The sequence below is a fragment of the Aedes albopictus genome, chromosome 1, assembly GCF_035046485.1.
Source record: "Aedes albopictus strain Foshan chromosome 1, AalbF5, whole genome shotgun sequence".
In the NCBI taxonomy this organism is placed as follows: domain Eukaryota; kingdom Metazoa; phylum Arthropoda; class Insecta; order Diptera; family Culicidae; genus Aedes; species Aedes albopictus.
The window spans coordinates 196,610,159-196,627,403 of NC_085136.1; the positions used below are offsets into that span (position 1 = coordinate 196,610,159).

The window sequence follows — 17,245 nt, forward strand, 5'->3', positions numbered from 1 at the left end:
ATATATATATATATATATATATATATATATATATATATATATATATATATATATATATATATATATAAAAAATCGACCGGACCTTCGGGTACGGGTTTTTAAAAAAAAGAACTTTCTTGGCTGAAGGCCTGATCGAGAATGATTTTATTAATTTCCAAAAGTGTTCTTCATGGGTTTGCTTATGGCCTACTTAGTTGCTATTGTGGTTGGCCGGATGGGTGGTGTCTGGTGGCGCGCGATGTCAGCAGAACGTGGAATGCTGATGGGTCGCGCGATTGTCGTCGTCGTCGTCGTTGATGTTGTTGTTGTTGTTGCTGTCTGTTGCTGTGCCCTGGGCGCGGGCAATGTGGGAATAATGCTTACGTTCGATATGGCTAAGTTCTGGTTTGATGATGGCGGTGTGGGCCGTTCAGTAACTGCTCCCTCCTGAAGAACGGACCGTCCCGGTTCGGTTTGACTGGTTGCTTTTGGTGTGCATGAGGAATGCTTTATGGACAGGTAGAGTATCGAAATGATGACGATGGTAAAAAGTATTAACGATATTCCAAAGGTTGATCGTTTCTGTTGCTCATGTAAAAATGTCAGCTGTTGTCGAGTTTGGAGATTGGCTTCTTGCAGTTTTTGAAGTGTGAAATTGGTGCTTATGGTTTTGCTGTTGATTTTCAATCCGTTCAATGGAATCATGATTGGTTGCTGTTTTGTGGTGTATTCAATGTCGATGAATGATGTTTGGTTGATGATAACGGTACAATTTCTGAAAAATATTAGCGTGTTTCCAGAAATGTTTCGGCTGGAGAGCCCACAATTGGATGTGATCGGAGTGCTCTCATTTCCAGTAATAATGATGTAGTTACTACTGATTCGCTTAACTCGTCTCTCCTCGGTGACTTCTATGAGGTCGCAGCTGCCTGATTTTCCTCGTAAAAGTTTCGAATAACAGGTGTCGCTGGAAACATCTTTAACGTGGTGTTCACTGCACATGATACTCTGTCCTATTCCTTTACATTCTCCAGTTATTAGAAATGTTGATAAATCGTTGTTGAGTGCCTCTGCATATTGAACATTAAGCATTTTTCCATTTTTGATGACTGGCTCTAGTAGTTGGTGGAGGAAAACGTCTTTTCTCAGCAACGGGATCAGGATGATGAACACGATTTTGTTGTCTTTGTGAATCACTGCTAAATCTAAATATTCTATCACTTGATCGAAGCTTTCGATATTAATATTTTCACTTTCCAAAATTTTTGTTGCTTCGTTAAGTTCTTCACTGGATAAGATATCTTTTGAAATGGTGTTAACTTTTGACATTTGTATTGCTTCAAATATATTGTTGACATGATTAGCAAGAAGATCGATATTAAGATTGAGGTTGAACAATTCTTTAACAACTTTGATTTCATCTGAGATATTTTTACCATTTATAAATTTTTGTCTAAAGTGTATAAAATTATTTTTGATAACATCTTGTTGATCGTTTACAATTTTAATGAGTCTGTTTAGTCTATCCTGGACTTTAAGATTAATCTTTATTTGTTCGTTGTTTTCTGTTACTAGAGCTTTATTTTGTTCAGACAATGTGTTAAGTTGTGTATTAATTTTTACAAGATCATTGTTGTCAAGATTTCCAGTAATAACTTTAATCATATTGCCAATACCGTTAAAAAGTCCTCTTTTGGTTCTAACAATGGGTACAATTTTTCTATAAGATTTTTCTATTGTATCTAGCTTTTTGTTAATCAATATTATTGAATCATTTATGTTGAAAATTTTTAAATCGTTAATTATTGTTCTAAGTCTTCTTACGATTGGTTCTACATGTGACATATCGATCATATGGTAAATTTTGTGGGAACCCATCCTGATTCTGCCTTCTCCGAGTTGTAATGATACGAGTCCTGGGTTATTTTGTAAGTCGTAGATTTGTATATGACTGTTGATTGTCGATGTCGCTACCGTCAGGCTCATCCATAATACAATTAGATTTATTGTTGCCATTCTCTGTGGAAAGAGAATGTTTACATTAGTGTTTTCGTTTTCTTTTCAGTTTGGATTTGTGGAATTTTATTCCGCTTGAGGTTATAATAGTTTTGAATCTGTTTTCTCTTACTTTGACCTTCTTAAATTTTGGTTTTGTTTTTCTTTTGATGCCTTGAATAGTGTTAAACACCTCTTCGTTTTCCTGGAAGTTCGGCTCCTTTTCTCTTGTTTTATTATGATAATCAACATTCTTTTTAGCATTTTTATCGAGTTTTAACATCACTTCATCTGTAATCTCCTGTCTATTCTCAAACAATCTGTCTAAATCAAGGGGTAAATCGTCTTCTTCGCGTTGTCCAAAAAGTATCTCGCAAGGCTTGTGTTGGTGTGCCGTATGTATGGTTTTATTATAGAGACCGAGAGCAATTTTGAATATTTGTTTCTGAGATAAATCGTCATACTTATCCTTTATGCAGCGAAAGATTTCAATCAGTGTTGAATGGAATCTTTCGACGATGCCGTTGGATTCACTATGGTTTGAGGGTGTGTATTCTACTTGAATATCTAGTCTTTGGAAAAGTGATCGAATTTCTATGGATTTAAGGGCCGGTTCATTGTCACAAACGATTTTCTTCGGAGTTGCATATCCGGTAATCAATTTAATTAAACCTGCTCTTACATCCGGAATTGATCGAGATTTAATATGAATAAGCATAGCATATCTAGAGAATCTGTCTACTGCGGTCAGGAAAAGATTGGGTTGAGCAATAAAAATATCTAAGTGAACTGTTTCGAAAGGTTTGTTAGGGATTTCTGGTCTATGTAGAGTGATATTGTACGGATGCCTTTCGTATTTGTTCTCCAAACACGTTTCGCACAAATTAACAAATCGTTGAATTTGTCGCTTCATGCCTGGAAAATAATACTGCTTGATAATCTGGGCCTGGTTTTCGGCAGCTCCTCTGTGCGCGCGGTCGTGCGTTTTCGCAATTATTTCATTTTGCTCCTCGGAAGTGCGTAAATCTGTCAACATTTTCTGACTGATTCTCACTTTCAAGATTTTGGCACGACTGAAATAATTGCGATACACAATATTGAGGGTATTAATAAGAGATTCGTCGCACATGATACCATTTACTCTTTTTGGATTCATATAATCTTTAAAAATATTGAGAACTATGGCTACGGAAAAGTCGAAGCGAACAATAGTTCTTCTATGAATATTCGGAAATATTTCCTCATATTCAGTAGATTCAATGTCACCCTTTTTCAATATTATTTGATTGCTGAAGAAGTTTATGGGTAACTCTGTCATTTGAATCAAATCACTAGCATCAGATTCTGCAGAATGACATGTTTCGGCGTCTGAGGAATCTGTTGCATTATTTTCTTCGCTACCATGTGTTGCATGATCTGACGAGTCAGATGTATCGTTAGCATTTACCTCATTCCTGATTCTGGACAGTCCATCTGCAACGATATTTTGCTTACCTGGCCGATACTTGACGTCATAATCGAACTCCTGTAAACGTAGTCTCCATCGAAGCATCTTATCGTTGGGGTCCTTCAAACTAAACATGTACGTTAATGGCCTGTGATCAGTGAATAAAGTAAACTTCTTGCCATACAGATATGGCCTAAAATATTTACAACCCCATGTGATTGCTAAAAATTCTTTTTCTATTACAGAGTATTTTTCCTCTGTTTTGGTGAGCGTTCTCGAAGCAAATGCAACTGGTCGATCTTGCCCAATTGGTCCCTGCGAAAGCACGGCACCAACAGCAAATTGACTAGCGTCCGTTGTCAGAATAAAGGGCTTCGTAAAGTCCGGGTACTGAAGTACGTGACTGCTAGTTAGCAAAATCTTACACTTATTAAAGGTTTCGATGAATTCCTTGCTATGTGTAAGTTTTTCTCCTTTTCTTAATTGGGTTGTGAGTGGCTTCACAATTTTCGCAAAGTCTTTTATAAATCGACGGTAATAACCTAGGGTTCCAAGGAAACCTCTAAGCTCTGTTTCCGTTTTTGGAATTGGCCAATTTTTGATTGCAACCACTTTGTCAGGGTTGGGTTTTACACCATCGGCCGTGACTAAGTGTCCTAAAAAGGCTACTTCCTTACATAAAAATTCAGATTTGTCTAATTGAATTTTAAGGTTATATTTTCGCAATGCATCAAATACTTTGCGCAAGTTTATCAAATGTTCCTGATATGATGTTGAGTATACAATGATGTCATCCATGTATACTAGACATACTTTTCCAATTAAATCCCGTAGTACGTTATCCATCACCCTTTGGAAGGTGGATGGCGCATTCTTTAAACCGAATGGCATTTTGAGAAATTCATATTTCCCATGTTCTACGGTAAAAGCAGTTTTTCTAATGTCTCTTGGGTTCACCTCAATTTGATGAAATCCCGAGGCGAGATCAATTGTAGAAAAATAATTACATCTTCCGAGCTTGTCTAGAACTTCAGTTATGTTCGGAATTGGATATTTGTCATCAATTGTCTTTTCGTTGAGCTTTCTGTAGTCAACGACCAGACGCCACTTTTTCTTTCCTGAAGCGTCCATCTTTTTGGGTACAACCCAAATAGGTGACGACCATGGAGAATTGGAGGGTCTTATGATGCCTTGGTTGAGCAAATCTCTAACTTGGCTTTGCACCTCTTCTTTCAAACAAAATGGGTATCTATAGCTTTTTGTATACACAGGAATGTCATCTTTAGTGTCAATCCTATGTTTCACAACATTAGTAAACGTTAATTTTTCATTTTTAAGGTGAAAAATCTCTTGATAGTCAGATATCAATTTTACTAAACCAACTCGTTCTTCCTTATTCAAATGATCCAATCGTAATTGATCCATTAAATTTACGTGTACACTGCTATCAGAAACTGGTTCTGGAGGCGGTGTAATTTCAAAATTATTTTTCTCGATGCTACCTTTTAACATCTCTACTTCCGTGGGTTTATTGGTCATGTTGGTTATAATTAATTTAGTTTTAAAATTGTCGGCTTTATATAAGCCAGAATGAACAAAGGCTTCATTGTTTAAAACGAGATCTTTTGAGAGAAGAAATTCTCCTTCTTCTTCACAAGTTGGCAGCTCAATCACACGCGTTTCATTTGCATGTAATTGGAATTTGAAAATTTCTGGAAATTTCTTTTGCATAATAATGTTTGCAAAAGGTAAATGAAGGGTGTTAGTGTGTACGGAAATACTTGCCTGCAATTGGTTCAAGGACTCATATCCGATGAGTCCATCAAAATAATCATGGAAGTCATAAATTAAAAAGACGAGATTTTCGGTCCCAGGGTTACCATAGAAAGGATTTAATTCTACAAAATGTGTTATTTGGCATCTACCTTCAACATTCTTTACTGTCATTGGTTTCAAAAGTTCTCGAATAAATCCTAAGTTTGCATGACGAGGACTAATAATGGACTTATTAGCGCCCGTATCAATTAAAAACTTTAAAGGTCCATTTTTACTATTCACAGTTATGTATGGTATGAAATTAGTGGATTTCAGCTGAGTTTCTCTATAACTGTGGCTGTTTGAAAATTTACGTCTACATCGACGTTTTCGTTATACGAAGGGTCTTGATTTTGGGTTGGATAATCTTGGAATTCTTCCGGAGGATATGGGATTTCAGGATTATCGTAATAATCATTATAATCTTCATATTGAGGGCCCACTTCCTGATTTTGTAACTCATTAGTAGGTTTTTGACTAAATCTACTTTGTTGAGTCCTATTTGAAATGTTGGGATATTGATTCTGTTGGTTATGGTTAGGTGGTCGACTCGCAAATCTGTTAGGAAAATTTCCTGGACGATTTGAAAAATTTTGTACTGCTCTATTTGGAAATGTTGCTTGTTGGTTAAAAGATGTATAGGATGTTCTATTTGGAGCGATTTGCGAAGAGTTCTGTGTTTTAACGTTTCCTGCGATATTCATAAATGTTCTCGATGGTAGAGGGTTGTTAGATGGAGGATACATGTGGGTTTGCGCTACTTTTCGATTTTGTCTATCGTCAAAATCATATTCACAATTTCTGCGTGCAAGTTTGTTGGCCTTTTCATTGGCAAACTGGTAAGCTTGGCACAAAGTAGTGGGTTGTAAAATCCCTACGTGAGACGAGTACGGCTCATCTAACCCGTCTATGAATTTTTCCAGACAAAGCTTGTCCGTAAATTTCACTAGTTCATCTGGATGTCGCCACTGACTATCCATCTGAATATGTGTAGAAATCCCTGTATAGCAATCGCTGATTGCTGTATAAAAATTCCTTACTGTGTTTCGATTTTGTTTGAGGGAGAAAAGTCTCTGTAAAAGAGTAGACAATTCTCTTTTGTCCCCATAAATAATTTTCAGTTGTGTTTTAATCTTGTCCCACTCAAGCGGAGTTCCACTAGAGGCCAAAAGATCTCCAGCTTCTCCAACAATTTTATTCCGAATTTCCATGAGCCAAAGCTCATAAACATTCGTCCCAATCAAATGATCGTATTGTCTGATGACACGATCGGCGCATGTAATCCAATGGTTTACTTGCCTTGGATTACCCGAAAAATTTGGTAGGTTCTTGATGAGGTCAGGAACCTTGCCTCTTTGACATTCTACATCGATATTTATCACAGGATTCCCTGGCACCGCTGGTGCTGGAGGAATCGCTGCTTCCCTCGAGTTAGCTGGGTCAGGATTTGCTCGCAATCTGTCCGAAACCTGATCCTGCCTTTCTTCTAATTCTGCTATGTGTGCATTACGATCACTCAGCAACATATTAAGATGTTCGATTTGCTGTTGCAAATCTTCGACCTGGTCGCTTCTTTCTGCCATATTCCCTGAACGAAGACCTGGTCTCATTAAAACTGATCAAATGCAATATTACAAGTGTTCACCAAAATTCGGGAAAAAAAAATCACAAGCTTCAAAAACGTTATTATTTAGACGTCAAAAAAACAAAATATAAAAATATTACACACAGTTCAATTCCTGCTTCACTCTCTCTCTTATCACTCTTTCCTGAATAAAAGGTTTAGCACAAAATTTGTTCTTGTCAAGAAAATCACATAAAACACCTAATCCGATCACTTATTCACTTAATCAAAATCTCTTAATCACTTAAAAAAAATCACGAAAAATAAAGATAAAATAAAGAAAACTGGGGGACTCACCACTAATCAGCGATAATCCGTCGCCAACGTTTCCACGGATGAGCTCCCGTCCGAATGCGCCGTGCTGTCGTCTCTTGTTGAAGTAAAACGCCTCCTCCCTGGCACTTTCCAATAGGCTGCTGGTCCCTGGTTGTCCAATAGGTGGAAGTTTTTCACTCGCGAAGTTTAAACGGCTAACACTTTGCGCATCCTACCGACTGCGCCAAAAATCGACCGGACCTTCGGGTACGGGTTTTTAAAAAAAAGAACTTTCTTGGCTGAAGGCCTGATCGAGAATGATTTTATTAATTTCCAAAAGTGTTCTTCATGGGTTTGCTTATGGCCTACTTAGTTGCTATTGTGGTTGGCCGGATGGGTGGTGTCTGGTGGCGCGCGATGTCATCAGAACGTGGAATGCTGATGGGTCGCGCGATTGTCGTCGTCGTCGTCGTTGATGTTGTTGTTGTTGTTGCTGTCTGTTGCTGTGCCCTGGGCGCGGGCAATGTGGGAATAATGCTTACGTTCGATATGGCTAAGTTCTGGTTTGATGATGGCGGTGTGGGCCGTTCAGTAACTTATATATATATATATATATATATATATATATATATATATATATATATATATATATATATATATATATATATATATATATATATAAGCCCAGTTCTGGAATGTTCTGGAGCATTTATTTTTTTTATTTTTCCACTTTTCGAAAGTTTCTGGACGTTCCAGAAAAAAGAGGAAGAACCTTTTGCAGTAATTTTTCATTCAATTCTTCAATTTCTATTGCGAAAAGCTCCAAGGACGACTGTAAATCTAATCAGTCACCCACAGCATGGTTTTGTCAAATACCCGCGAGTTAAGGTATCATGGTGCATTACTAAGTTTTCAAACGAATCATTGACTTTTTGCTTTTCAATGACTGTTTGCCTCGCGTTTTTGAAGTGATAAAAAACTGTCAATTCTGCAGCATCGCAGCAGAAAAAGTATCATCGTAATAACTGCGAGTGAGCATATCGGATGATACTTTTCCATATCATCTATCCATTCCATACAATCTAAAACGGTAGCTGGTGGAACGTTAACCAATAGAGACTACGCCCCCCTTCACGAAGTCATCCTTAACGGGCGTGCAGCGTAGATAAGGAATAGAGAGAATAGTGGGTCGAAACCCACATAATCCGAGGAACCACCTTTTGGGTATCGGATCAGCAGATTTTCTAATTCTATAAAAAAAAGTTGAGTATGAACCAGGGGTCCGCTATAAGGCATTGCACGTCGCTGTTGCTGAGGTAAATTCTTGGACGTTTCGTGGCCTAGATGTATACGAATTGCACTAGAACTATTTCGGTAGTTTCCCGTGGGTGGTTAGATGGAATTTCGTTTACGCTTACGATTCGCGTGCGTAGGAAAGTGTGTTGATTTATGAATCGCCGGAGGAGATTAAATTTGTGAAAAATATCGCGTTCTGGTGGTATTCGAACCCACGACTCTGTATTCGCTAGACCGGCGCTTTAACCGGCCGCGCCGAGCTCTCGACGTTTACTAATTAGACACCAGCAAAACAAATTGCTTGATGACTAGGTATGCGGAGTTCGAGAGTAAGTCTCGGCTTCATAAAAAACAATATGCTCTCATTTGTAGTAAGGGAGCACAAACGCGAGTGTGTTGTGGATTGACATCAAAGCCACTCACTTATTTTCATAAACCCATCTCTCCCCAAGTAGCACACATGTCACGAAGAAGTATCGACAGCGCAGGGTTTAGGTTGTACAGGAGCTACATTCATGTAATTCCAACCCAAAGGCAGAATAACTTCAAAATGTCTTTTGTCCAACCAAAAATCTGCACTGTCGACACTCTTTTGTGACATGTGTGCTACTTGGGAAGATATGGGATCGTGAAAATGGAGTATTCTCGATGTGGTTTCGAAGTTTGGTTAAATTGGTGACTTAATTGGTTAAAGCGATGGTCTAGCGAATACGGAGTCGTGGGTTCGAATCCCACCAGAAAGCGATTTTTTTCACAAATTTCATCTCTAAATTTGGCAATTACCAACATTTCGTGCCATACAATTACAAGTTTTTCCAGTATGTTTCAGACATATCAGCAAATCTGGTAAAATACCAGTAAAGGGCAATATGTATTACTGTTTTCTTGGAGATTCCTCTAGGAACTCCTCCCATTTGAGGGATTACTTCCAGGATTTCTCCAAAAGTTCCGGGAATTGGAATCCTCCAGGTATTCTTTTCGAGATAACCTGATAGTTTTATTCGAAATGTTTACAGAAGCTGTTTGGACAAATGGAATCCTGAAAGGAACTTGAGGAAGAAAACCGGAAAGAATTCCCGGGGAAAGCCCTGCAAAACTGCTGGACGACGAATGAGTGTAATCAGTTTCGTACCTTTTAATTTCGTCCTAATTGCTTATCCTTTGACAGATACGCGTATTTTGACTACCACTTGTAATCTTCCTCCTTCCTGGAGTGGATCATTGACACTGAGGAAGATTACAAGTGGTAGTCGAAATACGCGTATCTGTCCATGGATAAGCAATAAGGGCGAAATTAAAAGGTACGAAACTGATTACACTCATTCGAAGAGGGTATTCTACTTAGAAGGTTCGAAAAGTCGGTACAAGATCTGCTGGACGAGTTTCTTAAGAAATTGGTGGAAGAATACCGCAAAGAACTTCATAAGGATCTGCTAGAATAATTCCATAGGGGATTCAATATAAAAACTCTAGGAGGAATTCTCTAAATTACTTCTGGAAGAATTCCTTAATAACCTCCTGAAGAGTTTCCATTAGGAACGTCTGGGAGAATTCCAGAATGAACCTTCGGAGGAATACCAGAAGGGTATGCAGTATGGTGGCGCTTATGATTACTTGATGATCTTGACGAAATAATTAAACTGTCTAGTTAAAGTAAATGCTACATGGTACAAAATATGCACCGAATTCCGCAAATACTACATTACGATACGGACAAATGAAGTAAGTATATCGTATTTTGTTTTGCACATTCCTTTCATTTAGTCACTAACAATCGTTCAAATATAAACCCAAAGCTTCGCACCAGTTATGTAGCACAGTGTTTGTTTGCTGCTGTGTTTTTGAGTTGTACTAATTGTGTAGCAACAGCTAACGAAAAAAATCGACGCGTCTGCCTTCTGTAGAGATGTAAGATTTTCGATTTTCGCGCTTGTAGGTAATTTATATCCAACATGTAGGGCTACATAACAATACACGCTCTCGCACCATTGCTGTTGATTTGTTGGTTTATGCCGACAAGCTTTCAATTTTAACACTTGTGTAAAATTGAAACGTCATTTAGACGTGGTTCACTGGTGTTGTAAATTTGAAGAAATGCGTGTTGCTAAAATGGAAATATTCGGGACGGCTTAATTGAGCTTTTCCAAGAAATGGTGTACATAATGTCACTTTTAGATCAACAATCTACTATGTACCGTCAAAAAACATTATTTTGCAAAAAGTACCATGCATCCAACACACAAATGATGCTTCTACACAAATTGTTGCTCGTTGCGAGCATTCCAAACAACCAACACGAACTGTCAACAAAACACCTCCGCCCTATATTTGTACAGAAGTAGGTATATTTATAATACAGAAATAGCGGTAGCACATAAACGCTGCTGCCTGGTGGATTCTGTTTGCCAACTATCCGCGCACAATCGTCTGCTTGGCTGTGGGCAACGGTGCATGTGTCAACGCTCACAATGTAGGTCAAACACGATTAAAACCTTTCCCGAAGTTGAGTACACTAGTTCAGAAACTGGGCCCGATCGGGCCCATTCATTCAATAATGGTCGGTGTGTACAAGCGCACGATATGCAGGACGGAAATTGAAACTCACATGCAATAAATCATCGCGCTGGGATTGCCCGTCCCGTCCAGTGCAGAACTCGACCGGGATGCCTAATAATAATGTCACACATAGCGATGCAGATGTACAACGAACCGCTGCGCTGTTGAACGCACACCCGGAAACCAATGCGATGTGACCGCTGCCGATCAGGTAAACGAACGAAATAAAAAAAAATGCAATAACAACGTATCAATCGGTTATACTAAATGGCGACTTGAACTTGCAGGTCTTCGACTTGTACATTGAGCAAATCGTGTTAGTTGCATTTTTTTTCTTGTTGTCTCAATGACTATGAACCCGGTGGGATTTATAATGGTCAAAACGCAACATCAGCCCTGAAATCATGGAACTAGCACTCTATATTGAGGACCACCGATCTTATAATCATTTTGTACATGGTGAATTTGGTGTCAGATTGCATCTTTTTGGCCGCATTTTTTTTTTGAGCTTGTAGTAAGCACAACTTCTACTGGTGACGAGCCTTCGTATTTCATGACAGCCGTCAGTAAGGATACAAGGTAGGGTAAATCGGGGTAATTTGGCCACCCTAAGGAAAAGTCAACACAAAAGATGCAGAAAGTAAGGTTTAAACTACCGCACATTGTATGAACATAATGATTTTGATAATACTAAACTATATTGATGTGAAATTTTTAGTTAAATTGTGTTTACATGTGAAAAAAGGATTTTTGGAAAAAGCTGTGTTTCTGGGTCGATTTTGAACCGACGGGGTAATATGAGCACCCGATTTTTGATAAATAATTTATCCCACATAATGAAATACAAATTTGATATGCGTCATTGTGCATCAAATGCTATAGTATCAACTTGAAGTATATAGAAAATAAATAAGTTTGAAAGCGATCCATGATATTTAAACAAGATGAGTCTTTTGTGGTGTTTTTGGTCTGCGTTCGTCGGGGTAATTTGGCCAATGTTTTTGAAAATTATTTTTCTAATTTAATGTGATCTTCCAGTACATCGTTTTAACGTCTCAACCGTTTCAATATCAAGCCGGTGTTAGATCTGTAAGGTGAATTTGCAGAAATTACTAGATTTTATGTGTTTTTCATGAGGTGCTCATATTCCCCATTGGCCAAATTACCCCGACTACCCCTGAACGAATTTCTCGAAGGCTGATGTATTTGATTCCGACTAACAACATGTACTCTGGCTCTGACACATTCACCCATGCATTCACCACGCGATTTTCATCAAGACTAAACAGTGCAAGTACTAGGAAGTCTTGAAAGCGATGAGGAGCGACGCCAAGTTCGTGGATCTAGGAGCCGACACAATAGTAGACGTACTCGTACAGGTGAAATGATCCTCAAGCGCAATAAAGACGCAAGCGCGCTGTCTACAAATGTCTGGCGGAAGAGGTCCTTGGCGAGGTCGTTAAGGTGATGGCTCATACAGTAGAGGCGAAGGTTAAAAACCTAGAAAAAATCACTAACATGGAGGAACTCGTCACGGGACTGCGGCAACAGAGCGAGGAACAGGTGGTCACCGCAGCCGAAGGACCCGAAAGAAACACGGGTGGCCTTGGTATAGCTACCAGTGGCGGACGCTAATAAGCCCGTTAGAGTTGGAAAGCTCAAGGTGGGCTGGCCAGTGTGCCAACTGACCTTGCACGAGCCACCGAAGGTTTACTTCAGATATCTGGAACCAGGACACAGGTCATGGGACTGTAAAGGCCCTGTCAGGAACAAACTGTGTAGCCGATGCGGCGGCGAAGGCCATAAGGCACAAGGTTGCACGAGTCCACACACATGTTTGATTTGTTCCGGGCAATCTGCGAACAACAAGCACCCAACGCAACGGATGGTCCAAAGTGCCCTGCTTTCAAAAAAAAAGCCTTTACAAATCACAGTGCAGGTAACGCAGCTGAATCTGATTCACAGTGACGCAGCTCAGTAACTGCTTTATCAGGCGGTTTCTGAGTGGAGAAAGGATATCTCCATCATAGCGGACCCATACCGACCAACTGGGTCGCGGATTAGTCCGGAAAAATGATGGCGATAAGGACGACTGCTAAATACCCCGTCCAGGAGTTAGTGTGTGTCTTACCTATGAGGGCTTCGTGGATGCCAAAGTAAACTGGGTCTTTTTCTGTAGCTGCTATGCGCCTTCGCGGTGGTCGATCGAGCAAGTCACGCAGATGCTAGACCGTAAACCGATAGGGCGTGCTGATAGGGCGAAGGCCGGTGGTAATAGCAGGTGACTTCAATGCCTGGGTCGTGGAATAGGGAAGCCATTTTAGGAACCAGCGGGGTCAGATCCTGCTAGATACACTGGCCATGCTAGATGTCGATCTGGCTAATGTTGGTACCAAGAGTACCTTCCCATGAACCCATTAGTTCTAGTTGACATACGATGGAAGATGATCTGGGATAGTACTTTGTAGGCGGCATTCAAAATGATTGCGATTTTTCCTTAAAGGTTGATCGTAGCCCGGTCGGTTGAACGAGAAGATAGGAATGGGAGCTGTTGGGAAGAGTCTAACGACCTCAATGGGTTCTGTAGTACTACCTGTTACCCAGCCTTTACCAAGTAAAAATACAATCTAAGAGGCCTAACAGAATTGTTAGTAAAGATCTCTGATAACCTTTCATCATATATCGAATATAGCAGATGATATCAAAGGATATTATCAAGTTAAACTAAACGATAAATCTCTCAAAAAATGCCACAAGTACCAGTTAAAATGTATTACAAGTCCTTCGACGTTAAAGCTGGCATACGACATACATACCAATGACACACCCATCATAACCAACTGTTTCTTATTTGGCAAACTTTTTCAGTCTTGAATATGGTCTGTATATCGGTTGGTATATGATTAAAAAACTGCAGGGGGATTTGATATTTGCGACACTTCTGCAGAATCTCTCACAATGCAAAAATGATTTGCTATCTATCAAACGTGCACAGAGAACATCAAAATATGTTCGCTATAACAGTGCTCATACTTACGACTTATCAGTCGTGCCTCGTGACTAGGTAGCTCACAATAGTTGAAGGGCATAGATTACAATCACAAAATGATAACACCCGAAAAAACTTTATCAACCGAGAACTGCAGCTCAGCTCACTGTGCACCGTCATTGTCGACCGGACACACCGCGCCGTCTACGTGATGGTCCATGAACCAGGTCATTCCTGGCCTGGCTCGACTTGGTGAGGTTATGGACTACTTGTCATGACAATAGAGCAACACACGTCCGTGCACACTGTGCTATGTAAAAGAGACGTCGTCGTTGCCAGCCAATCTCTGTACCAAGAGGCAAGCGAACAAGAAAAGTGAAAGCAATTAATTACATTATTTTCGAGTTTCTTTACTTCGGTCGGTTCTTCGTGTGTGCGTTGCTGTGTGTAGCATAATAAGTGCTATAAAGAACGGGCCAAGTTACGGAACGTTGTTGGAAGAAATGATGGATGAATCCTCTACGAGCATGTCTAGTAGCATTGACAAATTTCTGGAGGAAGCTTTTATCCCTGTCACGTACTGTCTTCTTTAGTTCTCAAACGGAGGTAAGTTTACCGTCGTCGTATCGTTTCGTTAGCCTTGGTTCAGTCACGCGAATTTATTGCCACAAGAAGTGGGTGATAAGAACACCAGTTCATGTGACTTTTGTGATTGCTGTCATACAAATGCCGTCAATGATACCGCGTATACGTCTGGGACACGTGATGTGGCGTGGGATGTTGTTATTGTGGAAGCATTGCTTTTCGAATGGTAAATTTGATTGTAATCAACCAAACACATCAAGTGCAGACACGGCACAACTACTAGCTTAAGCCCACTTCAATCCGGACTCGGTAACAAAACTTTTGAAAAAGTTCCACTTTCTTCAAACCATCCAACTCTGCGGTTTATCAACTGCATCACCGCTTGGGTTCATGCCAGGTAATTTTTCGTGCTATTAGGTTGGAAAATTAATTATGGTATACGATAATTGTGTGAGCACAGTTTCGCCGGCAGAAGGATTCCGCACATCGCATCGCAGTTATCGAACATAGGGTCTGCCGCACGTATCAAGCACGTATGTAACGTACGTCGTCGTCAGCAGCAAGCAAGCAGACAACCAACAGATGGGTGATTGTTTATCACATGCAATTATCGCAGAATCTCTGACGAGAGAGCTGCGTTGATCAATTTGCACGAAATTGGCACCAAATGGTAGCGCCAAGTGAATAGGCCCGCAACGTTGGGGAATTTATTATTGTGCGGATTAAAATCTTTTGAACGTGGTTTAATTTCTCAATATTAATTGAGCTATGAATCTCTGATAACTGCTATGATCACTGATCGGATCCAGTCAGGCCCTAAAAACACTAACTTTTTTAATCAATTACCCAAACTAAAACTTCAAATACACAGAAAAAAATATTCATGTAAAATTCAGCGAGAAATCATGCACATAAAGGGAATGCTAGAGTTAGTGCACATTTACATGAGATATCATGTAAAATTACGTTACAATCGTGTAAATTTCCGCTAATAGTCACGTAACCGATTGGAGTCCATGATGGTTTACGCGATGGTTGGTGGACATTTACACGATGGTAATGTAATTTTACATTATATCTCATGTAAATGCGCATCAACTCTGGCATTCCCTTTATGTGCATGATTTCTCGATGAATTTTAATTACATATTTTTTTCTGTGTATGGTGTGGCAGGAAGTCACCCTTAATCGATCATAAACTGGTGCAAGTTTATTATACTCAAGTGGCCATGCAATATCCGGAACCATTCCGGGGATATTTCGGATTGTGCTGGGGTCAGGGGGTTGCCAAAATGATTAAAAGTGATTATTTTGTATGTTACTAGCTGTACCCGGCAAACTTTGTCTTGCCTACTGCGTTTTTTGACGATATGGAAGGTTGATTTTCAAAAACTATTTTTTTCATGTTTTAGACTTCATAAACCTTCCTTGAGTGAAAACTAACAGAACAAAACTAAGACGACCAAAATCGGACGTTCCGTTCGCAAGTTATGCGCGGTCCCACGTATGCCACTGCATTTTTATATATATAGATTGTGTTTGAACCATCGATTTTCAGCGACATTTTTGTTGCAGCAGTGAAACACAACTGCGCAAACAAGATTTGAATGAGTTAACCCTCTCGGATCACCGTGACAGGTTCCGCGGGGCCTCATTGGGGACACTTATGGTTTTCAACCTAAACATGCCGTGCGACGTATCAATCCTCATAATTTCGAGAGAATATAGACAAAAGTATGTATCAACTGATATAGGATTTCCTTTGAAAGCAAGTTTAAAAATTTGCCGGGGTTTATCGCGCGAGACATCAATAAGAACTTTTTGGAACGTCGGGAGAAGAATGCGTCACGCGTTGTCGGGAAACGAGGATCGAGAAAGCTTCCCTCGGTGGATTCTCAAGTTCACAAAAAAAAAAGTTTGTCCAGATTCCGTACCCGTGGAGCGAATGATTCGTGATGTTCGCGAGGATAGGGACGGCATGGATAGACCGTTTTCGATGGTTGAATTCTCACTTGCTCTACTTTCATGTAAACAATTCCGCTCCAGGAATGGATCGAATTAAGTTCAACTTGCTTAAAACCCTCCCCGACGTCGCTAAGAGGCGCTTGTTGAACTTGTTCAATCAGTTCCTGGATAACAACATCGTTCCGGATGATTGGAGACAAATGAGAGTGATAGCTGTTCAAAAACCCGGGAACCCGCGTCGGATATTAAGTCGCGATGTTGTCTTGCCTACGGAAGTTGTTGGAGAAGATGGTTCTCTTTTGACTGAACGAATGGGTTGAATCGAATGATATGTTGTCAGATACACAAGTACCGTTGCCTTCGGATTGCGTTAGGTTACATGAACTCGACTCACACAATGAGTTTAGAGGAACTTGCTGATGTACAGCCTCTGACAGAACACTTTGCGGAGTTGTCGTCCTGGTTCATCGCGCCACCTTCATGCTTCAAAAGCCGTGTTCGGTATACATTACTGAGCTAGCGGCTATATATTACACCTTAGAGTACATTCGTACTCTTCCACCAGAGCACTATTTCATTTTTACCGATATTCAAAGCTCTCTGGAGGCTGTTCGGTCAATGAAACCGATGAAGCACTCAGCGTACTTCCGGAAAGGAATACGTCAAGTCTTGAGTGCTTTTTCCAAACGCTCATGCATCATCACCATAGCTTGAGTCCCTTCACATTGCTCAATTCCGG

General features: G+C 40.0%; 3 protein-coding genes across 4 annotated transcripts in view; all 3 read right to left on the minus strand.

Annotated features, from left to right (window-relative positions):
* The window catches only part of LOC134285420 (uncharacterized), a 446,116-nt gene that overhangs the window by 88,631 nt on the left and 340,240 nt on the right, over window positions 1–17,245 (minus strand). The window lies entirely within an intron of this gene.
* Window positions 1–17,245, minus strand: part of LOC134285416 (dual specificity testis-specific protein kinase 1-like) — a 171,195-nt gene that overhangs the window by 46,176 nt on the left and 107,774 nt on the right. The window lies entirely within an intron of this gene.
* Window positions 85–7,713, minus strand: LOC115256160 (uncharacterized). Its single transcript, XM_029854402.2, has 2 exons — window positions 7,158–7,713; window positions 85–1,998 (listed from the first exon to the last, which is right to left on the minus strand). Exon 2 carries the CDS (start codon window positions 1,993–1,995, stop codon window positions 187–189), a length of 1,809 nt encoding a protein of 602 aa, XP_029710262.2. The 5' UTR covers window positions 1,996–1,998; window positions 7,158–7,713; the 3' UTR covers window positions 85–186.